Source organism: Megalops cyprinoides, unplaced genomic scaffold, assembly GCF_013368585.1.
Source record: "Megalops cyprinoides isolate fMegCyp1 unplaced genomic scaffold, fMegCyp1.pri scaffold_27_arrow_ctg1, whole genome shotgun sequence".
Lineage (NCBI taxonomy): Eukaryota > Metazoa > Chordata > Actinopteri > Elopiformes > Megalopidae > Megalops > Megalops cyprinoides.
Window position 1 is genome coordinate 760,204 of NW_023494723.1, and position 27,673 is coordinate 787,876.

General features: G+C 43.6%; 1 protein-coding gene across 1 annotated transcript in view; it reads right to left on the minus strand.

The window, feature by feature from the left end:
• LOC118772293 (homeodomain-interacting protein kinase 2-like) overlaps nucleotides 1–27,673 on the minus strand; it is a 47,545-nt gene that overhangs the window by 12,855 nt on the left and 7,017 nt on the right. The window contains exons 2-3 of the mRNA XM_036520547.1: nucleotides 26,266–26,282; nucleotides 4,126–4,135 (exon numbers count right to left, since the gene is read on the minus strand). Of these exons, the coding sequence (XP_036376440.1) occupies nucleotides 4,126–4,135; nucleotides 26,266–26,282 (27 nt within the window). The remainder of the gene's footprint in view (nucleotides 1–4,125; nucleotides 4,136–26,265; nucleotides 26,283–27,673) is intronic.

Below are 27,673 nucleotides of genomic sequence, written 5' to 3' on the forward strand. Positions count from 1 at the left end.
TGATTGCACAAATATCTATGACATTGTAGCAATTTAGCACCTTGATGGCTCTTATTTGCTCACACTCCCGCCATAAGCAGTGTATTTCCTCGTCCATTGATTTCGTCTTAAACTATGCAATACGTATGCGCAAACTCTTAAATTCACAACATTAAAGACAATCCTGACAAAAAAGAGCCTACCCTTCCCATTGAAAAAACTTCGAAGTTTAAGGACTTAAAAAAGACAAGGACATAAAAATATCATTAAACATACGTTAAAACACAGCATACTTGTAACTAGAGTGAGATTTTGATATGTTGTTATGAATTTGTTGTATGGTTATTTTGATTAAATTATCACAGGGTAGGCGACCGCACATGTATGGCACACATGCCCTTTAGACCTTTGTAAAAGGGGAGTGGGCACGTTTAGGAAGCAAACTGTCATCCAACAAATAGAACCACAAATGGCATGGTATCACTGACACAGACCAGGGATGAGCAGAGTGCGCTGACATGGCAGACGCTGTAATTGGATGGTTTCTAATTGGGAAAATCCTCCTTGCAATGGAGTAACTTTCATAAGCCCGACTCGGCTAAGATCTGGTGCTGGCAGCTATCTGCACAACACTAACATCGCCACAATTGTAATGTAACATAGACCTTGCACAAATCTTACACAGACCTCACACAAACTTTACATAGACCTTGCACAGTGCTTACATAGACAGACCCTAAACTGAGGGAGACATCAGCCCTCTGAAGGAGTAGACACACTATGAGATGTCAGGAAATGTTCAGTGCAGACACCCCTACCCTAGTCTCCCTTTACAGACGTAATGTGATGCTGAAATGAAGGGGTGCAGGCTCGGGGGGGAGGAAGTCCTAACCATGCTACTTGGCCCGCTGCTGTCCCTCTGCAATTTGGCGTCCCCAAAGAGATCAAGGGGCATTCAGCCTCATATTTGAGGGACACATGGGGACATGTAGAGGCCATGTGGGCTGCAGTGACATCCTCCCCTCCCCAAAAACTGCTCCCAGCTGCTTCCCGCGAGTGGTGCCTGGCCCCGGGCTCCTGCCCAGCTGACTGGAGAACAGAAGTCCTGCCTTTCTGTCACTGACATTCACGGCTTGTGCTCAGCTGCACATGTCCAAACACACACATGCGTTCACACACAAGCGCATGCACGCTCGCACATAAGCGCACACACATGCATGCACACACACAGGTACACGGGCACGTGCACCCACACACTCTCACACATGAATGCACACTGCCTCTTCTCATAAAAGGGACTCACTCTGAAAAAGGTGGCATAACACCACACTGTCTCTGTTAATCCTCTGTCTGGTATCCATGGCCCATGATGTAACCCAGGGACTGACAGAACACGATTGTCAGAACAGATTATAAGACCATGCCATAGACTGCAGTACACAAGTTTGGGAGTCTTACCAGAATCAGTTCACTTCCAAAATAAATGCCTTTGAAACAGACACACAAGGCTGTGAGCACAAAGCTGTAAGTGACAGTGTCCCCCCCCCAAAAAAAAAGACCCTGTCACAGCCATAACACGCTCACAGTGTCTACTGAAGATTGACACAGTGATAAACTCACACTGTTGACTGCAGAATGACACAGCCATAACACACTCACACTGTTTACTGAAGAATGAGTGACAACCATAACCCATTCACACTATTCAATGGCTGCTGCTCTTCAATCAGGCTGCTGTTACTGTTAGCTCATTTACATACCCATATGAAAAAGGCACACTGATGGCGGGGTCACTGACCCGAGAGCTTCTTCTCATCTGGTGGAGGAGGGGTCGAAAGCAGGGCCACCTCTGTGATGAGGTGAACGGAACATGGAAACGGAAAAGAGTATCCCCCCTCCTCCATGGCAGTGGGGGCAGCTCCACTCTGGTACAGAGCCAGGATTCTGCTTTAACCTTTGTGCCCTACAGTCACTGCTCTTAAAGTATGATTCAGCTACGGCTTTAAAACTGTATGTGCTGTTTGCTGAAGTGGCCTTATTTTCTTATTGAGCAAGAAAAGAAGCTAACTTGACAATCTTTCAAGGTTCCATAACCAACTCCACAGTAATCCCAGGTTTTTAAATCAAATACAAATACAAATCCCAGAATTCATTTCACCACTTGTATCTTACTCTGGATTGAACAACCTCAATGGGGATGGAGTCAGAGAGGAGCAATGCTGTGGATCACTGTCCATTTCAACCTTAATTTGAAGTAAACGCTAACTTCCCCATAGAAATAATTCAAGAGTCAGCCCATCCATATACAAGTATCCGGGCAGGGTTGAAATAACGTTTCCTTGGGACCCATGGTGCTACATTCAGTCAGGGAAAAATACACAAGACAATAAATAGACAGAATAACAAGACAATAAATCGACAAAATATCATGACATTAAAGCGGCAGGCAGAAGTGTGCGAGTAAATTGCACAAACGTACAATTTACAAAAAGTAAATTATAAAAACAGGCAACTGAATATGCTTTGAATATGCTGATACTGAGATACTGTAAAGGTACTGATTTGCTATGGGGGTCTGCAGGGACATATGTATTCACTTCTATTCACTGAAAAGGGGTTATGTAAAGTTGTGATTTCACAGCAAACAAATGTTTTTTTTTTGTTGTTTTTTTATGAAAGGGCCAGTTCTCTGTCAGAGTTAGTTTTGTGTACTTGTGTGGGTATCTGCTTAACAGCTGGGGAAAGCAACAACAATGTGTAGTGGTAAGGTGAAGGCCCTTTAACCCAGAGGTTGCCAATCTGATTCCCAGGTGGGACACTTATCGTCTCCCCTTTAGTACCTGTGAATATGCAGTCTACATGGTCGGTGTGCCAGTCCAGATAAGGGCATCAGCTACGCAAATATGCCCTACGGCTGAGGACAATGAGAGAAAACACACACAGACTCAGGGTTTCACAGGAAACCCTTTTCAGGTTTTTATGGGTGTAAATCTGTTTCTGCAAAGTCCTGTGAAGGATTCTCGCCCTTTTGCTGAGAAGGTCAGGCTGTGTCATGGGACGCTGGGACCATCCCTACCCGTGACCCTCCTCCCTGTCGACTGCGTGACTTCTCTTCATTCTTCACACCTGCCACAGAACATAACCCCACTTCCTTGCTGGGATTAGAACATTCCCGCACGGCACAGGCTGACACCCCAAAGCCCTGCAGCGCAGCGTAGTAGTTACGGAACCATGCCTGTGACCGAGAAGAGCGTAGAGTGATTCCCTGGAAAGTTGGTGCCATCTTGCCTGTACTAGGCGCAAGGTGAGTCACTCTGTATAGGGACATCTGCTGAACAAATTTAATTCTATAATTTTATTCTATATTACAGATATGTTATGTCAGCTTGTCTTCAGCTGCTAACCTACTTCCTCACTGTGATGTGGCTGCAGATGCATGGTGCAGGAAGGAGTCTGCAGATGGGAGACCCCATTATAAAGTAAATACGAGAAGAGAAAATCCAGTGAGGCCATTAACACAACACTGTGAGGCTACATACTAGGGGTGGGACAAAATATCGATACGGGAGTATATCGTATTACTTCCTCTTGCAATACGTTATCGATACACTGGCACCAAATATCGATATTTTTATTAAAACATGCAGGCGCTCTAAACGGATTCCCCCGCCAATTTGACTTACCAGAGTCACTACTTCATGACTCCTCGTGGTGGTGGTTATAAAATGAATTAAGGTAAACTTGCGGTGTAGAAATGTGCACAACTTCCCTTTCTCAGCCATCCCTGGAAATGAGACCTGTCCAACTCAATTTCAGTAAGTAACGCTGACCAAACCGTTTGGATGGCAGAGATTGTTGTTTTATATAAGTAGCTAGCTAGAGTTGAGTAGTTAGCCAGCTTACCTAGGTAGCTCCTACTTACAAAATTGTCTAAATTAAAAGGTACTTTACAATTATATCGCCAGTATTCTGCGTGATTAGGCATTTAAAGAAAAGCTTATCGACCTAACATTATTCAAAAAACAGAAAGTGGTTAAAACATCACAGGTTCAGCTCAAATTCATCGTTGGTTCCCGTTAGCAATCACTTAACTACCCCTACCTAGTCTTTTCCCTGGCCGCCCTGAACGTAGCTCCAGACCTACACCCCGGTGGTACTAGCTAGCTAACGGCTAGCTCGTGAATTTACACCATTACGTTGCATAATCCTTAAACTCGCAGACGTTCATTTTAATAACTTGTTTTATGGTTAATTTGATGACCTACTTAGTTATGTTATGTATCAACTGTAGGATCAACTAGCTAGCCAGCTAGTTGGCCAGCTATGATGTCATGGGTTAATGAAAACAGGGCATCGACTTAACTGAGATAAGTTCGCTAACGTTTCTTAGCTGGCTAAGTAGTAACGTTTTGCAATTTAAAGAGGAAAAATATATCAACCAACCGGTCCCTCATCACACTTCTTTTTTTCTACCAAATCTGGTTTAAAAAACATCAGCTAGCGTGCTAGCTAACGTTAACACCATTTTACGATGTAATCCAATGTCTTGGTACTGTTTCCCAGAATGAAGTTGAAAATGTATTGTGGTGGATATCCCCCTGGTCTGGGCCAAATGGACAGAGGGTCTTCCTCCACATTTTGATGCCTTCCAGAAAATAATAAGTCCTCACAGAGTCTGATGTAATCATGGTTGTTTGGTTTATTGCATATGGTGATCAATCACATACAGTAAACCAGGTTGGTCCGCGGAGCAACAGGTGTATATGCGGTGTGTATACATTCACAAACACTCCCCAATCACTCCGCCTTCCCCTCAGCCTACATCCATCCTTTATGCCTTTTCTCACTCCTCCTATCCCAGACCACAACTTCCAACTGCTCCCAGGCTCCTCCTTCAAGATCATCCCATTTTCCATTTTAATACACCATTATTTAATTTTTAAGCTGTTACATTTACCCCACCTGGAAAGTCCCATAAACTCCATAGTCATTAATTGTATATTATTTTTAAACATAACACTTCTGAAATTTCCCATTATTCCCACTCCACACCTATATGATTTTTAAACATGATTAAATAATACACAGCATATATGCCTGGAATATTACCATTATTTCCAGGCCCACATTTAAATAATAAAAAAGGTTAAGTAACTCAGTTAGCCAGACCGCGATGCTGCAGACTGTAAGAAGGCACACAGATATCTATGTGCCATAAACTACAAGGTTAGGCCTTAAAGCAAAGGGTTAATGTAAGAACTAGGCCCCGTCTGGACACGGCCCAGAAGACGGGCCACAGGAACAAGACAAAGAGGAATTAAACCCCACAAAGTTGGGCCGTTGGCTCAGCACTACTATGAAGGGCAACTATGACTGCAGTAAATCCACATACAGTTCGCAAGCATTTGCCAGTAGATGTCAGCTAGGCCAAAGCAGGCAATCAGCTCTTATTTTCTAGCTGTATAACTCATAAAAGAAAATATAAAACTAAAATGGGATGCATATGTTAAAAGGGGGCAAAAAATGCTGACACGCTGTAGGGGTATGTCAGGGGGAGAAGATACAATAAGCGAAGGTGGCATGACTATGAGTCAGAGAAAAAGGATACAATAAGCGTAGACCGTAAACCAATAGGAGAAGTGAAGGCAAAAAAGATACAATAAGCGTAGACCATGAACCAATAGAAGTTGGCATGACTATGGAACAGCAACATAATGCACGAAGGTTCTGGGTGACTTCCAGGGAGGGCCAATGCTGAAGGCAGTGTTCCTTCTCCAAGGTCACCCACTGTCCTGTAATAGCCCCCAAGATTACCCCCCTAGCGGTGTCTTACAATGGCCTACATGCAATGTTTATGACATAGGGTAACCCCCAGCATTATTTAGGCATACAATCACATCATATTACTTTTCAGTAGTAGTGCTTAATGCAAACAATATTTTCCACTATACAAAGTATAATAGAATACATATTAAGGCTAACATATTAGATTGTCTGGTTTCCATATACACTTCCAGACCTCCACATGTACAGTAAAGATAAAGTAAATAGATAATGTAATATATCAATAACTTCAGTTAATATGTCAATAACTGTGGTTAAAATCAAAAGCTAACATCTGTTGGCAATGCTTATGGTGTTTTCTGGCAATAACTTATTTCCACCATGTAACAAGCTTAATCGTACTACGTCAAGCTCCGCTTTTCTCTGGGGGGGGGGGGGGGGGGGGGGGGGGGTGAAAGTGGCAATACTCATAATTTACATATGGGGTATACACTTTATCAAAAATTTTCCACCACAGTATCCACATACATCGGTTGTTGTATACGGTGATTGTCACGTTGAATTTTGCTTTCCGTGGTTTGTGTCTTCCCTTACAGTTAGCCAACCTCCTAACTCCTCAAAACTAATTTGAACTGGAGCATGGCATCAGAAATGCCTCTTCACGCTCACGATCCTCCACACACACCATCACCACATCAGTGGAGACCGGAGAAGTTCCAAGCGCTTCTGAGGGAAACAGGTGAGGCTGCCACGATTCGCATCTGCCAACAGTACAACGATTTCAAGTTCACGGTTAAAGAAACAAGAAAAATGGGAGCGATACAGAGATTTGCTGAGATGGTTACCTGGTCACTGAAAATTGAGAAGTTTCCAGATCTGGTACAGCCGATTGACATTTGTGGCACATTCCAAGCATCTAGTGCAGACTGAACGCGGTTTCAGTCTCATGAATTGCATCAAGACAAAATCACGGAACCGACTTGAGGTCACCCACTTGGACCAACTGATGAGAATCAAGTCAAGACAAGCAGAGGGCGCTATAAACCTTCAGAAGCTCTTCGACCACTGAAAGGGGACAGACGAGAGAAGATTTAAGGTAGAATATTTCCAACAATATTTTAGTATTAATGTTTTTGACTTGGACAGTAATTTATCTTAATGCTGACTGTAATACCATTGTAATAATTCTTTGATCAGTTTATTAAAGCTTAAAATGTTTATACGTTTCACTTTTTGTGTAATAATAAATAGTATGTGCTGTCATAATTCATTGAGTTTTATTAATTAGTTGACTGAAACTTAAAAATGTGTTTAAAGGTTTCTCTTTTGGTTCATGTATGTTTTTCAGATGCTTCTCTGACAGAGGTCTTCCCCATACCTGCAAATGACAAGATGAGTCAGAGCCAGAGCACTCTCTAAAACTGGACAAGGTCAACAACACAATCACTAAAATGTGCTGTACCTGTTGGAAAACACTTAAAAACATGAACACAATGGAGTCAGTCATCCAATACTTTAATAAATATCTTAACATATCATTATAGAGATACTGCTGTGATTATTATCATGATATTAATTTTTTTCCATATCACTCACCCCCCATTTTATGGCTAAGGCCTTCGCTCACTTTACATGGCCTTTTCAAGATGATTCTTGAGATGATTGAGCCCTTAGTCTCACAACACAAAAACTTCATTTAAGATGTCCCTGCTCTAGTGACATGACAAAAATATCACAATAATGGCATGAACTTGTCGCGCATCTTTGGCCAGCGATGGAGATTACGACATGGGGTCAGTGTGTAGGTTCCATACCCAAATGCCATCTGCTAGTTCCACACAGCTATTTGTGGAAGAATTCACATTGGTAGGCTAGACCTGGAGAGACACTGCAGAGAGACACACAAGCTGTCATTATATGTGAGAACCGTGGAACAGGAGTCTGGCTGGGTAACAGAGGAGAAGCAGACAGAGTAATCCTCTAATAAAACCATGCTTACACATTTGTGAATGAATCACAGAGAGTATAGTGCTACAGAAATGACTATTGGTGGTAAGATCTGCAGGCATTTCTGGCACTGCAGAATTTCTGGTACTAATTACCTCACTATACCATAGCTTTGCTGTACACTCAGCATGGTGAACCACACCTGAGTGACCCAAGGAATGAACTTGTGTGAACCACTGTGAAGCAATCAGGGGATAGGCAGCAACAAGATGGCACTCTTTCACATTCACTGACCCTGTCCAGGTGACACGCCACCAGTATAGAGGAAAAAGAGAACAAGGAAGAGACAGAAGGAAAGGAAGAAGAGAGAAAGAAAACGAGAGAAACAGAAATGAGACAAGAGACAATGAGAGGGAGAGACAGAGCCCAGAGACACACATTAAAATGCTAAACTGCGTGGAGTCACCGTTCACTCAGATGGAGGTTCAACATACCCATTTGTAAGCCTCTAGGCAACAGTGAGTGAGGTCAGAGGTCACATTAGAGAGGAACAGCTTTCCCTCCCAGGAGGGCACTTCAATAGGGGGGGGGGGGGGGGGTCAAAGTCAAAAAACATGTGACCCCCATAACATTATTTAGCTATAATCAGCAAATGACCATTAACCCAATTAATGTGAGGCCGCTCTGAGAGAGGAGATTACCTCCATCCTCCGAGCCTGGAGATCATGCTATGCGCGGCACAGACTGACTGCACATGTTTAACATATCGGGTCACCACGTATAAAGATACCCCTCATGAACAAAAACTCCAGGCATATGCGAGCTTAGTGCCCAGATCTTACAGAAAGCTCCACACAGGTACGATACTCACACGTGGGACCTTATTTTGATGCTGCCAGTGCGGGTCGATCGGAATTCAGTGCACATCGTCAAACCTTCAGCAGAAAAGGCAAACAAACAGACAATTTCAATACAGTCAGTCAATACAGTTCTGGAGAAAAAGGTTCCTGACCTTCTGATTGATTTCCACTGTTGTGAGGGAAAGAAACCCCAGGATAAATAGGCTGCTTGAGGAAACACATACACATACATGTTTCCCACAGTAGATCTGAAAATGGAGTCTCTGTCTCTCTACTTTGACAATGCTTCATTAGCAGAGGCTAGTAAGGTGGAAAGGTGTAATTAGAGTAAAAGTGCCACTTCCTGTGACACTGACAATGTCAGGGCACAGGCAAGGACTCAGGCGCGGACCACGAGAACTCCAGAATCCAGGCGTTTATTAACAGACTCGTAGAACAGGCAGGCAGTCCAAAACAGGCAGGGTCAAAATACCGGGAAGGCAGTCCAAACACAGTCAGGAATCAAAGCCGGGGACAGGCAGGGTCAAACCAGGTAGTCAGGAAGATCAGGTGAACAAGGCAGGACAGCAGGCAGGAGCAAGGTCGAAGAGCAGGCAGGGTCGATTCAGGGAACAGCGATCAGGCAGAAAACACGGCGGGAACGAGACAGGCAAAAACACACTGCAACGAACTGGCAACAAGACAGAGACAAGCAGGGTAGATATAGGGCTGGGCTGATGAGGAGATGGGAAGCAGGTGTGTAAGCAGGCAGGAGGGGATGATCGGGTGGGCGGAGACAGGGCGGAGAGTGGGGCAGGGCTAGAACACAAGGAAAACAAAAGCACATGGACAGGGGAAAAAACAAAACACAATAGCTAGGGGGCGGGAGCACTGACAGACAACCAATGTGTGCATACTACTGTCCTTTCAATGCTCCAATCCAATCAAGTGTGTCAAATCTAATACACCTCAACAAGGGAGGGCTGTAAGTGTAGCGTGTCCAGACCACCATGCACAGTAAGCTGACTCCGTGTGTGAAGGGAGAGTTCTGACTGCAGGGAACCGTGGCAACCTTTGCCACCAGCTATGTTTCTCGGCAGGGTGGGGATTGTCTATGATGTGATGTCACCCAAAGATGTGCCCCTGCCTCTCACAGCACCTCTCTACTCAGTCTCCCTTCTCTCTCTTACTTGGACCTCATGAATGACACCCTCCCACAAGCCATTCTTTCCATGCCTGCAGTTGCGCAGGCATGAAGATTGTCATGGAGACACTCAGAGCTATGCCAGCTGGTTGGGGTGTTGGAGAGGGCCTCTGCACGCCTTTCTCTCCAGCACTCCAACACAAGAATAAACTGAGGTGTGGCCACATTTCCTGTTTTCTAAACAGTGGGGACAACAGGAGAACTCTGGGAAAGGCATGTCATTTGTTGGGTGCGCTCCCATTAGTGCAAAGTCCAGCAACACATAGCACACATCCCAACTGCCCAAAAATCCAGCATACCAATATCTCTTAGCATCACAAATGGCCAAACAAAAACTCAAAAGGTTTAGGCTGTGATTCTTCACCTCAGCCTGCTGACATATCCTGGAAGGCATAGAGTGAAACTACTAAATGCACAGTCCTTTTCAAATGCCTTTACTAACCCTGGCTCCCAGTGCATCTGCTAAAGCTCGTGTCTCTAGAGCCAGAGAAGAGCCCATCTGCTGGCACTTCCGGCGCTGCTACAGGTGGCTGCCCGTTGCGACTGCTCCGATCTAGTTGTATTGTTTGGTCTATCTATTTTTAGCTTTTAGCATCCTTTTCTAGCTTTTTGTTTGTTTGTTTTTTCTAATTTTAGTCTTTTGTGGTGGAAAATTTTTGATAAAGTGTATACCCCATATGTAAATTATGAGTATTGCCACTTTCACCCCCCCAGAGAAAAGCAGAGGTTATTGAACTGAACTTATTGATATATTACATTAGCTATTTATTTTATCTTTACTGTACATGTGGAGGTCTGGAAGTGTATATGGAAACCAGACAATCTAATATGTTAGCCTTAAATAATATGTATTCTATTATACTTTGTATAGTGGAAAATATTGTTTGCATTAAGCACTACTACTGAAAAGTAATAGGATGTGATTGTATGCCTGTGACGGAGCGCAGCGCGTCCGTCACTGGGATCGGTGGCTTTTCCGCCTCCGTATAAACAATGACACGATGAAACCGCATTGTGTTCTAGCCCTGCCCCACTCTCCGCCCTGTCTCCGCCCACCCGATCATCCCCTCCTGCCTGCTTACACACCTGCTTCCCATCTCCTCATCAGCCCAGCCCTATATCTACCCTGCTTGTCTCTGTCTTGTTGCCAGTTCGTTGCAGTGTGTTTTTGCCTGTCTCGTTCCCGCCGTGTTTTCTGCCTGATCGCTGTTCCCTGAATCGACCCTGCCTGCTCTTCGACCTTGCTCCTGCCTGCTGTCCTGCCTTGTTCACCTGATCTTCCTGACTACCTGGTTTGACCCTGCCTGTCCCCGGCTTTGATTCCTGACTGTGTTTGGACTGCCTTCCCGGTATTTTGACCCTGCCTGTTTTGGACTGCCTGCCTGTTCTACGAGTCTGTTAATAAACGCCTGGATTCTGGAGTTCTCGTGGTCCGCGCCTGAGTCCTTGCCTGTGCCCTGACATTGTCAGTGTCACAGGAAGTGGCACTTTTACTCTAATTACACCTTTCCACCTTACTAGCCTCTGCTAATGAAGCATTGTCAAAGTAGAGAGACAGAGACTCCATTTTCAGATCTACTGTGGGAAACATGTATGTGTATGTGTTTCCTCAAGCAGCCTATTTATCCTGGGGTTTCTTTCCCTCACAACAGTGGAAATCAATCAGAAGGTCAGGAACCTTTTTCTCCAGAACTGTATTGACTGACTGTATTGAAATTGTCTGTTTGTTTGCCTTTTCTGCTGAAGGTTTGACGATGTGCACTGAATTCCGATCGACCCGCACTGGCAGCATCAAAATAAGGTCCCACGTGTGAGTATCGTACCTGTGTGGAGCTTTCTGTAAGATCTGGGCACTAAGCTCGCATATGCCTGGAGTTTTTGTTCATGAGGGGTATCTTTATACGTGGTGACCCGATATGTTAAACATGTGCAGTCAGTCTGTGCCGCGCATAGCATGATCTCCAGGCTCGGAGGATGGAGGTAATCTCCTCTCTCAGAGCGGCCTCACATTAATTGGGTTAATGGTCATTTGCTGATTATAGCTAAATAATGTTATGGGGGTCACATGTTTTTTGACTTTGACCCCCCCCCCCCCCCCCCTATTGAAGTGCCCTCCTGGGAGGGAAAGCTGTTCCTCTCTAATGTGACCTCTGACCTCACTCACTGTTGCCTAGAGGCTTACAAATGGGTATGTTGAACCTCCATCTGAGTGAACGGTGACTCCACGCAGTTTAGCATTTTAATGTGTGTCTCTGGGCTCTGTCTCTCCCTCTCATTGTCTCTTGTCTCATTTCTGTTTCTCTCTCATTTTCTTTCTCTCTTCTTCCTTTCCTTCTGTCTCTTCCTTGTTCTCTTTTTCCTCTATACTGGTGGCGTGTCACCTGGACAGGGTCAGTGAATGTGAAAGAGTGCCATCTTGTTGCTGCCTATCCCCTGATTGCTTCACAGTGGTTCACACAAGTTCATTCCTTGGGTCACTCAGGTGTGGTTCACCATGCTGAGTGTACAGCAAAGCTATGGTATAGTGAGGTAATTAGTACCAGAAATTCTGCAGTGCCAGAAATGCCTGCAGATCTTACCACCAATAGTCATTTCTGTAGCACTATACTCTCTGTGATTCATTCACAAATGTGTAAGCATGGTTTTATTAGAGGATTACTCTGTCTGCTTCTCCTCTGTTACCCAGCCAGACTCCTGTTCCACGGTTCTCACATATAATGACAGCTTGTGTGTCTCTCTGCAGTGTCTCTCCAGGTCTAGCCTACCAATGTGAATTCTTCCACAAATAGCTGTGTGGAACTAGCAGATGGCATTTGGGTATGGAACCTACACACTGACCCCATGTCGTAATCTCCATCGCTGGCCAAAGATGCGCGACAAGTTCATGCCATTATTGTGATATTTTTGTCATGTCACTAGAGCAGGGACATCTTAAATGAAGTTTTTGTGTTGTGAGACTAAGGGCTCAATCATCTCAAGAATCATCTTGAAAAGGCCATGTAAAGTGAGCGAAGGCCTTAGCCATAAAATGGGGGGTGAGTGATATGGAAAAAAATTAATATCATGATAATAATCACAGCAGTATCTCTATAATGATATGTTAAGATATTTATTAAAGTATTGGATGACTGACTCCATTGTGTTCATGTTTTTAAGTGTTTTCCAACAGGTACAGCACATTTTAGTGATTGTTGTTGACCTTGTCCAGTTTTAGAGAGTGCTCTGGCTCTGACTCATCTTGTCATTTGCAGGTATGGGGAAGACCTCTGTCAGAGAAGCATCTGAAAAACATACATGAACCAAAAGAGAAACCTTTAAACACATTTTTAAGTTTCAGTCAACTAATTAATAAAACTCAATGAATTATGACAGCACATACTATTTATTACACAAAAAGTGAAACGTATAAACATTTTAAGCTTTAATAAACTGATCAAAGAATTATTACAATGGTATTACAGTCAGCATTAAGATAAATTACTGTCCAAGTCAAAAACATTAATACTAAAATATTGTTGGAAATATTCTACCTTAAATCTTCTCTCGTCTGTCCCCTTTCAGTGGTCGAAGAGCTTCTGAAGGTTTATAGCGCCCTCTGCTTGTCTTGACTTGATTCTCATCAGTTGGTCCAAGTGGGTGACCTCAAGTCGGTTCCGTGATTTTGTCTTGATGCAATTCATGAGACTGAAACCGCGTTCAGTCTGCACTAGATGCTTGGAATGTGCCACAAATGTCAATCAGCTGTACCAGATCTGGAAACTTCTCAATTTTCAGTGACCAGGTAACCATCTCAGCAAATCTCTGTATCGCTCCCATTTTTCTTGTTTCTTTAACCGTGAACTTGAAATCGTTGTACTGTTGGCAGATGCGAATCGTGGCAGCCTCACCTGTTTCCCTCAGAAGCGCTTGGAACTTCTCCGGTCTCCACTGATGTGGTGATGGTGTGTGTGGAGGATCGTGAGCGTGAAGAGGCATTTCTGATGCCATGCTCCAGTTCAAATTAGTTTTGAGGAGTTAGGAGGTTGGCTAACTGTAAGGGAAGACACAAACCACGGAAAGCAAAATTCAACGTGACAATCACCGTATACAACAACCGATGTATGTGGATACTGTGGTGGAAAATTTTTGATAAAGTGTATACCCCATATGTAAATTATGAGTATTGCCACTTTCACCCCCCCCCCCCCCCCCCCCAGAGAAAAGCGGAGCTTGACGTAGTACGATTAAGCTTGTTACATGGTGGAAATAAGTTATTGCCAGAAAACACCATAAGCATTGCCAACAGATGTTAGCTTTTGATTTTAACCACAGTTATTGACATATTAACTGAAGTTATTGATATATTACATTATCTATTTACTTTCTTTACTGTACATGTGGAGGTCTGGAAGTGTATATGGAAACCAGACAATCTAATATGTTAGCCTTAAATAATATGTATTCTATTATACTTTGTATAGTGGAAAATATTGTTTGCATTAAGCACTACTACTGAAAAGTAATATGATGTGATTGTATGCCTAAATAATGCTGGGGGTTACCCTATGTCATAAACATTGCATGTAGGCCATTGTAAGACACCGCTAGGGGGGTAATCTTGGGGGCTATTACAGGACAGTGGGTGACCTTGGAGAAGGAACACTGCCTTCAGCATTGGCCCTCCCTGGAAGTCATCCCAGAACCTTCGTGCACTATGTTGCTGTTTCATAGTCATGCCAACTTCTCCTATTGGTTCCTAGTCTATGCTTATTGTATCTTCTCTCCCTTCACTTCTATTGGTTCATAGTCTACGCTTATTGTATCTTCTCTCCCTTCACTTCTCCTATTGGTTTACGGTCTACGCTTATTGTATCCTTTTTCTCTGACTCATAGTCATGCCACCTTCGCTTATTGTATCTTCTCCCCCTGACATGCCCCTACAGCGTGTCAGCATGTTTTTGCCTCCTTTTAACATATGCATCCCATTTTAGTTTTATATTTTCTTTTAGGAGTCATACAGCTAGAAAATAAGAGCTGATTGCCTGCTTTGGCCTAGCTGACATCTACTGGCAAATGCTTGCGAACTGTATGTGGATTTACTGCAGTTTGTCATAGTTGCCCATCATAGTAGTGCTGAGCCAACGGCCCCCCTTTGCGGGGTTTAATTCTTCTTTGTCTTATTCATGTGGCCCATCTTCTGGGCCATGTCCAGACGGGGCCTAGTTCCTACATTAACCCTTTGCTTTGAGGACTAACCTTGTAGCTTAGAGCACATAGATATCTGTGTGCCCTCTTACAGTCTACAGCACCGCGGTCTGGCTAACTGAGTTACTTAACCTTTTTTATTATTTAAATGTGGGCCTGGAAATAATGGTATTTCAGGCATATATGCTGTGTATTGTTTAATTATGTTTAAAAATCATATAGGTGTGGAGAGGAAATAATGGGAAATTTCAGAAGTGTTATGTTTAAAAATAATATACAATTAATGAATGGAGTTTATGGGACTTTCTAGGCAGGGTAAATGTAACAGCTTAAAAATGAAATAATGGTGTATTAAATGGAAAATGGGATGATCTTGAAGGAGGAGCCTGGGAGGAGTTGGAAATTGTGGTCTGGGATAGGAGGAGTGAGAAAAGGCATAAAGGATGGATGTAGGCTGAGGGGAGGGTGGAGTGATTGGGGAGTGTTTGTGAATGTATACACACCGCATATACACCTGTTGCTCCGCAGACCAACCCGGTTTACTGTATGTGATTGATCACCATATGCAATAAACCAAACAACCATGATTACATCAGACTCTGTGAGGACTTATTATTTTTCGGAAGGCATCAAAATGTGGAGGAAGACCCTCGGTCCATTTGGCCCAGACCAGGGAGATATCCACCACAGTTTGAATGCACTCCGCACGCTTTAGTGAAGTTTTTCTCGCATTCCTGCTCATCGGGACACTTTTTTCCTTAGCGGTCGGTCTACGTCCATATTATTTGCCGAGGGAATTCTCACATGCGATAATGATCGCTGTTTATGTTCCGCCATCGGCCGACGCAAACACAGCGTGTGACGTCATCCACTCGGTGATGGCGGAGCTCCAGTCACAGCACCCCAGTGCTTTCATCGCGATATCTGGAGACTTCAACCACGTGACTCTGTCTTCCACTATGACAAACTTCACCCAGTTTGTTGACTGTCCAACCAGAGACAATAAAACCCTGGACTTACTGTATGCCAACGCTAAAGACTCATACAGCTCCACAGCCCTGCCCCCACTTGGCAGATCGGATCATAACCTGGTCCACCTCTCACCCCAGTAAAAGCCTCTTGTCCAGCGGCAACCTGCAACCGCCAAGACATTCAGGAGGTGGTCACGTGATGCAATTGAGGCTCTCAGGGGTTGTTTTGACGCTACTGACTGGGAGGCTCTGACTGAGCCTCACGGAGAGGATGTAGAAGAGCTTACTCATTGCATCACGGGCTACATCAACTTCTGTGTGGACAATGTCATCCCCACCCGCACAGTACAATGTTTTCCAAATAACAAACCCTGGATTACCAGTGACATTAAGGCTCTCCTTAATAACAAAAAGAGGGCCTTCAGAGCCGGGGACAGGGAGGAGATTAAGAGGGTCCAGAAGACACTTAACATCAAGATCAAGGAGGGCAAGGATGCCTATAGGAGGAAAATGGAGTGCAGGCTTCAACAGAACAACACAAGGGAGGTGTGGAACGGCATGAGGAGAATCACCGGCTACAACCAGACCAGCAGCCGTGTGAGAGAGGACTGCGTGGCCAGGGCCAAAGAGTTGAACCTGTTTTTCAATAGGTTTAAAACTGAAGCCCTGGTCCACCTTCCCCCCAGCCCCTCGACTATTCACACCTCCCATATCACCATACAGCCCCCCTCCAGACCCTCTCAGGCCCCTGTACCGGGGACTGCCACTCTCCCCAACCATCACAACTGACCAGGTGAAGAGGCAACTGGAAAGACTCCACTCAGGCAAAGCTGTAGGCCCCGACGGTGTGGGGACGGAGGTGCTTAAGGGTTGTGCTGAACAGCTTTGTGGAGTCTTCCAAAACATCTTCAGTCTGAGCCTGAGACTTGGAAAGGTTCCTGCGCTATGGAAAACATCATGCCTGGTCCCTGTGCCCAAGAAGGGGCACCCCAAGGTCTTAAATGACTACAGGCCAGTGGTGTTAACATCACATGTGATGAAGACCCTGGAGAGGCTTGTCCTCTCCCACCTCAGACCCCTGGTCAGACCAGCATTGGACCCCCTGCAGTTTGCTTACCAGGAACGCATCGGAGTGGAGGACGCCATCATATACCTGCTGCACCGGACCTACTCCCATCTTGACGAGGCTGGAAGCACTGCGAGAGTCATGTTTTTTGACTTCTCCAGTGCCTTCAACACCATACAGCCTTTATTGCTGGGAGACAAGCTCAGATGCATGCGAGTGGATGCCCCGCTTGTGACCTGGATTACTGACTACCTGACCAACAGACCACAGTATGTGAGACTTGGGAGCAGTGTATCAGAGACAGTACTGAGCAGCACAGGGGCACCCCAGGGGACCGTCCTCTCTCCCTTCCTGTTCACCTTGTACACCTCTGACTTCAGGTACAACTCAGAGTCATGCCACCTTCAGAAGTTCTCTGATGACTCCGTTATCGTGGGGTGTATCAAGGGGCAACAGGAGGCAGAATACAGGGGACTGATAGACAGCTTCGTGGAGTGGTGCAGCCTGAACCATCTGCAGCTAAACGCCAGCAAGACGAAGGAGCTGGTTGTGGACTTCCCCAAGTATAACCCTACTCGGACCCCTGTCGCAATCCATGGAGTAGAAGTTGAAGTAGTCCACTCCTACAAATACCTTGGAGTGCACTTAGATGACAGGCTGGAGTGGAATACGAACAGGAACGTGGAGACCACGATCCTTCAACAGATGTTCTACCAGTCTGTGGTTTCCAGTGCCATCTTCTACGCGGTGGTGTGCGGGGGGTGTGGTCTGAAAGCTGGGGATGCAAACAGACTGAACAAGCTCATCAGGAAAGCCAGCTCAGTCATAGGTGGTGGAATTGAGCTGGACTTACTAGGGGCGCTGGCAGAGAGAAGGATGCTTAACAAGCTGGTGAGCATCCTAAACAACACCTCCCATCCTCTCCAGGACGGGCTTGTGAAGATGAAGAGCACCTTCAGTGGCAGGCTGATCTCCCCAAAATGTTCCACTGAGAGGCACAGAAGGTCTTTTCTGCCTGCATCCATCAAACTATACAACTCTGCCCCTCTCTGCTGCAACATGGGATTGACTGGAACCTGATGCCCTGTGTTGTCCGCCCCCCCCCCCCCCCCCACACACACACACACACACACACACACACATACACATACATAATCTTTGCACATGGGACAATACCTGTTCTCTAGCCATCTGGTCAGGATTTGCACTATACAGTTATCATTGTTTTGCATATTGTACAACAATAACTGTTTTTCTACTTCACGTCATACAGTATAATAGCAATAACCTTACCCTTGTTTATTCTTGTTTCATAATTCATTTTATACTATGTATATAATCATAGCACAAGCATGATAACTTCTCCATCTCACTATTCTCATTTATTTATTATATGACAGCTACAGATGTACTGCACAACGCATAACTGCACAAACTTCTTTCTATTTGTTGTATTTTATACCTCTCTATTTATTTCATTCAATTTATTCTTTTGTTGTTTTTGATGTGTGCCGGACGGTGCAGTTGTGACACTCAAATTTCCTTCGGGATTAATAAAGTATTTCTTATTCTTATTCTTATTCTTAAGAGATCACAACTTCACCTGGCACACTGTTCAACGCATTTACTAGGCAGCACACAGCAGCTCAACATCTGCTTTGGTGTCACTGTCAACAGACATTTTAGAACAACCCCAGAAGAACTCTGGTTGTCTTAGAAATAATGATGCTAGTTGATGATGATGCTACTAAGACAGAAATAACAACAATGTAAATGTCAGACTTTTTCCATCTGTAATGTGATCTTCCAACAAACAAAAATCCAGAGAAAAAACAAATAGTTAATTACACCCTGATTGCATAACTCTGCACACCCTTTCATAATGGGAGCTCTAGCTGTGTTCAAAGTTAACCAATTACATTCAAAATCATGCCTGTAGGCAGGGGCGGAACCGATGGTTCATTGCAGAGGGGGCGAGGACCTGTAGTGGGCCCTTATACAGCCAATAGTGGTTATACACGTGGCGTAGTCACTGCGGGTTACACCCACTGAGTGGCAGAAAGACTCACTGAGTGGCAGCGTTAGCGTTCAGCTTGAATGCCGCGAAAACCCAAAAAGAGCTGATGTGCGATTGACTGTACATAGATTAAACAAGATTAAACAAGAAATTGGAGCTATCTTTTTACAGACTGCCGAAAGCTAAAGAAAAGAGAGGCAAATGGATCGCTGCAATTCGCAGAAACAACTGGAATCCAGGCACCGAAACATGTAGCTTACAGCTTTCCAAATAAAAGTTCACTTTTTTAGCTGGTAATTCTGTCTCGGCAGTAAATCCTTATTTAGGGAAAGCGTTTTCAGTTAGGGGAAAAAATGTGGCCAAAACTGTGCAAGAGTTGCCGGATGATCGGATTTCTGGAGGGAGACCTCCAGAATGAGCTCATCTGCGACCATTGCCGACTTGTTGAGCACTTGGAGAACAAGATTCTTGATCTCGAGGCCCAACTAGCTGGACTCCACAGTAATCCTGAATTGTTAGAGTTCCAGGAACTGATTAGTATGCCCTATAGAGAGATAGTGTGCTCACCCAAGCCGGGTAGGGGGGAAGACACAGACCAGATAGGGCGAGAGAGCTGGGTTACAGTAGGGCGTAGGCGTAGAAAGGGGCACAAAATTCCAAGAGGGGCAGCATCTCCAGAGATCGCGGTGACCAACCGTTTCAAGCCACTGCAGGACGAGTTGACCCACGATCCTGAGAGTGGGAGGACTGAAGAGCCCCAGGGCACCCAGGTGGCCTCATCCTCCAAGAAAAGGGAGTTGGTGATAGTGTCATTAGAGGGGTAGATAGCATAGTGTGTTCGCGCGACAAGGAGTCTCGCATGGTCTGTTGCCTGCCTGGTGCCCAGGTTGGAGACCTCCTGGAGAGCGCGGACAAGCTCCTGGCCAGAGCGGGGGAGGATCCGGTGGTCATGGTCCATGTTGGAGCCAATGACATAGAAAAGGGTAGGTTCAGGGTTCTGCAAGAAAAATTTATTGAGCTAGCGGGGAAGATTTGGAGCAGAACCTCCATGGTAGTCTTCTCTGGTATTCTACCAGTACCACGTGCAAGCAAAGGGAAGCAAGCCTTTATACGGAGGTTTAACACGTGGTTACAAACCTGGTGCAGGAAAGAGGGGTACAGATTTATGGGGCACTGGGACTCCTTTTGGAACAGGGGTGACCTGTACAAGCACCGGAGGGGTACAGCTGCACTGGGCCAGCGTATGCTTAGGGTAGCAGAGGGTTATTTAAACTAGGGTCTGGGGGGGCAGGGAGATTATACAGTCAGATGGGTAGGGATAGACAGACTGCCGGAATAGAACACACCATGGCTAAATATCTTATTAGTACAGAGGAAACAATGCTTGTAAATCAGTCAGAGCAGCATTGTAATAGAGGTGGTTCTGGGCAGTTGAGGGCGGGGGTGGAGGGCAGGAGAGGCACACGTGGTACCCTGAAATTCCTAAATGCTAGAAGCATAAAAAATAAAATTCTCGATCTGGAAATCATTATGAGTAATAGTAACTTTGATGTTGTTGGGATTACAGAGACGTGGCTTGGTGCAGGGGATGGGGATGAGTACATACAAGAGGGATACAAGCTGCTAAGAAAAGATAGAATCAATAGAAGAGGAGGAGGCGTAGCTCTCTATGTAAAGGATAATCTTAATACTCAGGAAATACCAGGAATGGAGCCCCTTGGTGTTAGTGAAGACATATGGATTAAGATATTGGGGGAAAATGAAAAAGGCCTGAATGTTGGAGTATGCTATAGGCCACCAGCCTCAGACAGCAATGTCAGTAGTATGCTCTTTGATAACATTAAACTAGCATGTCAGGAGGGTGAGACAACAGTAATGTGGGACTTCAATTACCCTTCAATTAATTGGGAAGCTGTGTCAGGTCAAAGTAAATGTGAGGAAGATTTTTTGGATGTTGTAAATGACTGTTTTTTGATACAGTCTGTTACTCAACTCACGAGAGAGAACACAATCCTAGATCTGGTTCTGTGTAATAATCCTGATAGAATCGACAGTACTGAGGTAGGGGAACCACTCGGTACAAGTGACCATAGTTCAATTACATTTGAAGTTTTTTTGGCAAGTTAAGTGTGCATTCACCAATGCTAGAGTATTCAACTTTAGGCAAGCTGACTTTATTAAGATGCGTGATTATACAAGGAATATAAACTGGGTACCTCTTCTAGGTGGTAAAACTGTCAAAGAGATGTGGTGCATATTTAAAATGATTATTCTGGATGTACAGCATAAATTCATTCCGCAAGTGAGAAAAGGAAAGCTGAAAAAGAGCCATCCACAGTGGATGAATAAGTCACTACGGAACAGTTTGAAACAAAAAAGGAAATTATTTAGAAAATACAAGTTGGAGAGCTCAGATAGTAATAAGATTGAATACAGTAATATGCGAGCTCAAGTTAAGAAAAAAATAAGGGAAGCCAAAAGGTGTTATGAAAGACAAATTGCACTAGATGCAAAGAGCAACTCTAAACCTTTTTTACAATATTATGGTCAAAAAAGGATAGTTAAGGATGAAATAAGAGGTATAAAAAATAAGGATGGGGTTATGGTTTACAATAACAAAGCTATTGCTGATACACTAAACAGTTACTTTGTGGAGAGTTTCACTAGTGAAGTGTTTTTGCATATGCCTTCAGGTGCAGTCAGTTCTCAGAGAATTCATTTAAATGATGCAGAAGTACTAGATAAACTTCAAAAACTTAAAACAAATAAGGCAGCGGGCCCTGATGGAATATATCCAAGAGTTCTGAGAGAACTAGCAGAGGTGGTTTACAAGCCTCTGACAGTTATTTATAAGCAATCCCTTAAAACTGGAGAAATACCAGGTGACTGGAAACATGGCAGTGTAGTACCTATCTACATGAAAGGAGACTGGACTGAACCAGGAAATTATAGGTCTGTCATCTTAACTTGTATTAACTTGTAACTTGTATCAAAATACTGGAATCCATCATTAGGAATAATTTGGAATTATTCCTAGAACGAAATGGTGTTCTAAATGATAGCCAAAACGGTTTTCGCAGAGGGAGGTCGTGCTTAACAAACCTCCTGGACTTCTTTGAGGAAGCTACAGCATGTCTGGACTTAAACCAAGTTTATGATATTATCTATTTGGACTTTCAAAAGGCATTTGACAAAGTACCACATGAGAGACTCATATTGAAAATGACATCTGCGGGAATTACAGGAGCTGTCACCGAGTGGGTTCGAAGTTGGTTGTCTAATAGAAAGCAGACTGTAACTGTGGGAGGAATTGTATCAGAGCAGGGTCCTGTACGAGTCCCACAGGGATCAGTGTTGGGGCCTTTGCTATTTCTTATATACATAAATGATCTTGATGCAGAGGTTAGAAGTAAAATAGTAAAATTTGCAGATGACACAAAACTAGGGGGTCTAGCCAACAGTATAGAATCAACTAAGGTAATACAGGAGGACTAAACAGCATCCAAAAGTGGGCAGATACCTGGCAGATGACATTCAATTTAGATAAATGTAAAGTCTTGCATGTGGGAAATAAGAACCTTAGACAAGACTACTTCATGGGTGGAAAAAAACTAGAATGTGCTCAATTTGAAAAGGACTTGGGAGTAATGGTTGACCCAAGCTTAACAGGATCTAGGCAGTGTGCTGTAGCAGTAAAAAAGGCCAACGGGATGCTGGGATATATAGCCAAAAGTATTGAGTATAAATCTGAGGAGGTTATATTGAAATTATACAATGCCTTAGTCAGACCGCACCTGGAATACTGTGTGCAGTTCTGGGCACCGCACTATAAAAAAGATACCGAAGCTCTAGAAAAGGTTCAAAGAAGGGCAACTAAATTAGTTCCTGGTATGAAATACAAAAGCTATGAGGAAAGACTCAAGTTACTTAACCTATTTAGACTAAGCGAGAGGAGGCTTAGGGGTGATTTAATTGAGGTATTTAAATTTATAAAAGGAATCAATAAGGTTAACTATAATAGATTCTTTAGGGTGAGTTCAGTCTGTAAAACAAGAGGACATAAATGGAAACTAGTTAAGAGTAAGTTCCGCACTGATATAAGGAAATATTATTTTACACAAAGAGTTATCAATTCATGGAATAGGTTGCCAGATCATGTAGTTGGGGCAGAGACCCTTGCTGTGTTCAAGTCTAGACTTGATGCAGTTTTGGATACTCTTTAATTAAGAAATGGCGAGCTTAGTTGGGCCGAATGGCCTGTTCTCATCATCATATGTCATCATACAAATCCCGCAGTATTTAAGTATGACCAAGCTTTTGCGGACATTCTAAAATGCTTAACGTGAAATGGCGTAACGTGGCTTAATTGTCCAAATCACAGATCAATGATCACCAAATTTCTCTGACATCTCTTTTCATAAACACTTCCACCTGTCAAAAAATCAAAACCGAAATCTCATGAGTATGGACGTTCTTACATTAAGCGCTTTCCTCTCCATTGATGCCCATTAGCCTATAGGCTAAGGAAAAGGCTTGAGGTGGTTTAATGTTCCAAAATAGCGTCCAATAACCACTATCTCTTGATAGGAGATAGTGTTTATGACATGTGAGATGTCAGACAAATTTGGTGATCACTGATCGATGTTTTGGGACATTAAGCCACATTAAGCTTTTTCCTTAATGGAGAGGAAAGCGCTTAACGTGAGATAACAACCATACTCCTTGGATTTCGGTTTTGATTTTTTGACAGGAGGAAGTGTTTCTGACAAGAGATGTCTGAGAGAAATTTAGTGATCATTGATCTTAGTTTTGGAACATTATGCCACATTAAGCGTTTTAGAATGTCCCGGCTGTTGTATGCCTTCAGGCTTTGCTTTGTGTATTTCCCTGGCGTTGAAATCAGGTAGCTTACATATAAATGTCAGGAAACACGTCAGTGCATAACCTCTATTATAGGCTGTATGGAGATGCAAGACAGATCCAAGGGGAAACTTACGGAGATGAAGGGCGGAACGGAGAGAAATGCGGATTACAATGAGGTGTAGCCTGCGATCGCCAAGCTCATGCTTTGGGACTCGAACAGAGGTCCTAATGGTTTCGACCCACCCCTAGCTAAGTTTCTCACCCAGGATGCAAGCTGTGTGCTGCTAAGCTTTTCTCTGCTGGGGGGGGCGTGAGAAAAATTTTAAATAACGCGGCTCTGTCAGCAGTGACGGCGATGGGAAATAAGACAGCCGGCGATCGCCTAAGTCCTACTTTGGGACTCGAACAGAGGGCATAATTTTTCTGCTTGTACACTTACACAAGGATACTGGACAGTGAATAAAGTTTTCTGTAACTTTATTATGTCTCTGCTGATTCAAAGTAAATATTGCGGCGACAAATTTAGCTAGAGGTCGGTCGAAACTATTACACCCTCAGTGTGACTTTTTATTTTTTGCGGCAATCAAGAAACAAAAGCAAACTTTATTCAAAATATTAAACTAAACAACAAAAATGCATGTTCAGTCAGGCAGATTAGGCCCAAGGTGATCCCCTTTCTTACTGGGCAGAACCGTGGGCCCGGGGCAGCTGCACCCACTACTGCCTGTAGGTAAACAGCATACACCTGCCATCAATGAAGATTCTGATTAAACCCAGATTAAAGTCAGCTGTTGCTGTAGGATTTGCTTGAATATTTGGGGTTGCATCCTACTGGGAGAGCCATGGTCTGCAAAGAGTTGCCAAAGAAACTGTGAGAACTAATTGTTGAAAAGTACCAATCAGGAGTAGGATATAAAAGAATACTGAAGGCACTAGATGGAGCAAAGATCAGGATGACCCTCCAAAGTTGATGAGAGGACGAGGAGAAAACTTATCAGGGAGGCTACCAAGAGGCCAACAGCAAGACTGAAGGAGCTACAGGAATTTCTGGCAGGTACCAGTCACTCCTTGCATGTGACCAACATCTCTCGTATTCTGCACATCTGGGCTATGGGGTAGGGTGGCAAGACGGAAACCCTTTCTTACAAAAAGGAACATCCAAGCCTGTCTAAATTATGCCAAAAGATTCATTCAGTCACTCGAAACTATGTGGGAAAATGTGCTATGGTCTGATGAGACAAAGGTTGAACTTTTCGGCCAAAATTGTAAAAGATGGAGATACGAAGTGCTTGGCCTGTGGTTGGATATGTGTTCAAAGGAAAACAAAATCCCTCTTGTGCTGCTTTGAGAGCAAAGCTCCCCCCTCTGTCGTGGAGCCACAGTGGCACTCTCTGCAGAGTGCAAACACACAGGTAAGCACCACAGCATCCAGATCACTGCCAGCACTGATTCCTTTAATTACTAACCAGGACTCCATACACTAGAAATTATTTTTCCAAAAAATTATGCCCCAAGCCTAAATCACAGCAATTTGATACACACCAGAGCCCGACCGATAAATCAGCGTGCTGATATTATCGCCCGATATTAGCTAATTGCAGCTATATCAGTATCGGCGTTTATAATGGCCGATAAATGACAATTAAAAAAAGAAATGGAGCGACTGGAAGATGAATCCTTCAACCATGTTATGAGTGTTGTCGTTGTGTAGTTTGTCCACCAGAGGGCACACTGCAAGTCCACTGTTGGCAACACATGTTTGGAATGCCACAAATTACAGCAATCAGTTGACCCAAGCAGAGTTGAGCAGAGTAGCCCATGACGGAGATCATCTGTGTTCATGGTAAATTTATAATTGTCACGTGAAATACATTACTTAAATAAGAATAAATATCCCCCATCACTTTTCTTAGCCTAATCAAGCCTGACAACATTCATGTCAGCCATGCCTGGTTTTGCTGCAGTAACGTGAAAGTCGGTACCATCAGTCAAAGATCAAAATTACGTTTAACGTTACGGTAGTTGACTGTTGTAGGCTAAGCTGTTGACAAACTTGATTGTAGGTTTATTTATGAAACAGTGTGGCAGTTCTAGCGAGTAAACAAACAACGGTCCTATCATTTCTCCCTCGTCACTTCTAAAAATTCTCTGGCAACATCGCTTTCAGCAGCTTATAACGCTGTCCATTGCTAAATTAGGTTACCCACAAAGCTAGCTAATGCCATGTTTATCAGTGGAAGACCGCTATAGCGTTTAACTTATTCTGCCTAATGAAGCAATGGTAAATATATCTGCGACTGGCATGTCTGTAGTTACAATCGGTGCATTGGAAATTATTAACCCTTGCGCGTGCGGTCACACCGGTGTGATTAGCCGTTTAGCGCGTATGCTAAAAATGGTGCGATTAGAACACTAGATTGGAGAAATTCTAGATAATTTTAGCTTAAAGGAAACAGTGATTTAACGTTAAAAAATATAGCAAACGCTAACTGAAAACTATGAGAAGCTTAATAATGCTAATGAAAACATAATGAACCATGTAACGCATGCTGCATAGCATAAAAAATAAGTTACGTGCAAAAGGGTTAAACCAGAGGGGACACATAAATAAACATGAGCTGAACAAGTAGCTAACATGGCTTGGTAGCCAAACAAAGTTATTTAGCTTCTCTTTCAAACGTGTAGTATTAAATCCCTAAGACCCAAGTCCTCACTGCAGACAGTCATGTAGATGCATTCAACAGCAGCGTTTACTCTAGGTCACTGTATTAGTTTACTGCATAGTTTAAGATGGCATGATATTTTTTTAAAACTTTTTTGGATTTTTATACATTTGACTCTTATTTATCAAAACTTTAATACATTTTGTTGTACACTGTATGGACAAAAGTATTCGGACGCCTGACCATTACATTGTAATGACATTGTATTCAAATACTAATATGGAATTGGTCTCCCTTTTGCAGCTATAACAGCTCCCACTCTTCTTGGAAGGCTTTCCACAAGATTTTGGAGTGTTTCTGTGGGAATTTGTGCCCATTCATTCTGTAGAGCATTTATGAGGTCAGGCACTGATGTTGGACCAGAAGGCCTGGCTCACAATCTCCGTTCCGGTTCATCCCAAAGGTGCTCGATGGGGTTGAGGTCAGGGCTCTGTGCGGGCCAGTCAAGTTCTTCCACACGAACTCATCAAACCATGTCTTTATAGTCTTTGCTTTGTGCACTGGTGCACAGTCATGCTGGAATAGAAAAGGGCCTTCCCCGACCTGTTGCCACAAAGTTGGAAGCATAGCATTGTCCAAAATGTCTTGGTATGCTGAAGCATTAAGATTGCCCTTGACTGGAGATAAGGGGCCTAGCCCAAACCCTGAAAAACAGGTATGGCCAAATACTTTTGTCCATATAGTGTACTTTTGTTCATAGTACTATTTATGACAATAAAACAAAATTATTTTTAAACTGCATTATCTCATGTTATCTTGGTGAGGACTAAAATAACTACACAAAACAAATGTTAGGGAAAATCGTTGTTTATGTGTTTCTTCGGCCGATATATCATTATCGGATTTTTAAATCCTCCTATCAAAATCCGTATTGGTCTTAAAAATCCTATATCAGTCTGGCTCTTATACACACCAATCAATTACTGCAATGGGCAGGATAAATAACTTTAAATAATTGATCAAATTGGGTAAAATGGGTTTTGACCGCAGTGCATTATAGATTACAGCTTTTAGGTGGGCCATTACTCTTTAAGGCCATCGAGCTCCACCTGTTGTTCTGTCCGTCAAAGCCTCCCTTCTGAGCTTCTGTTTTCTG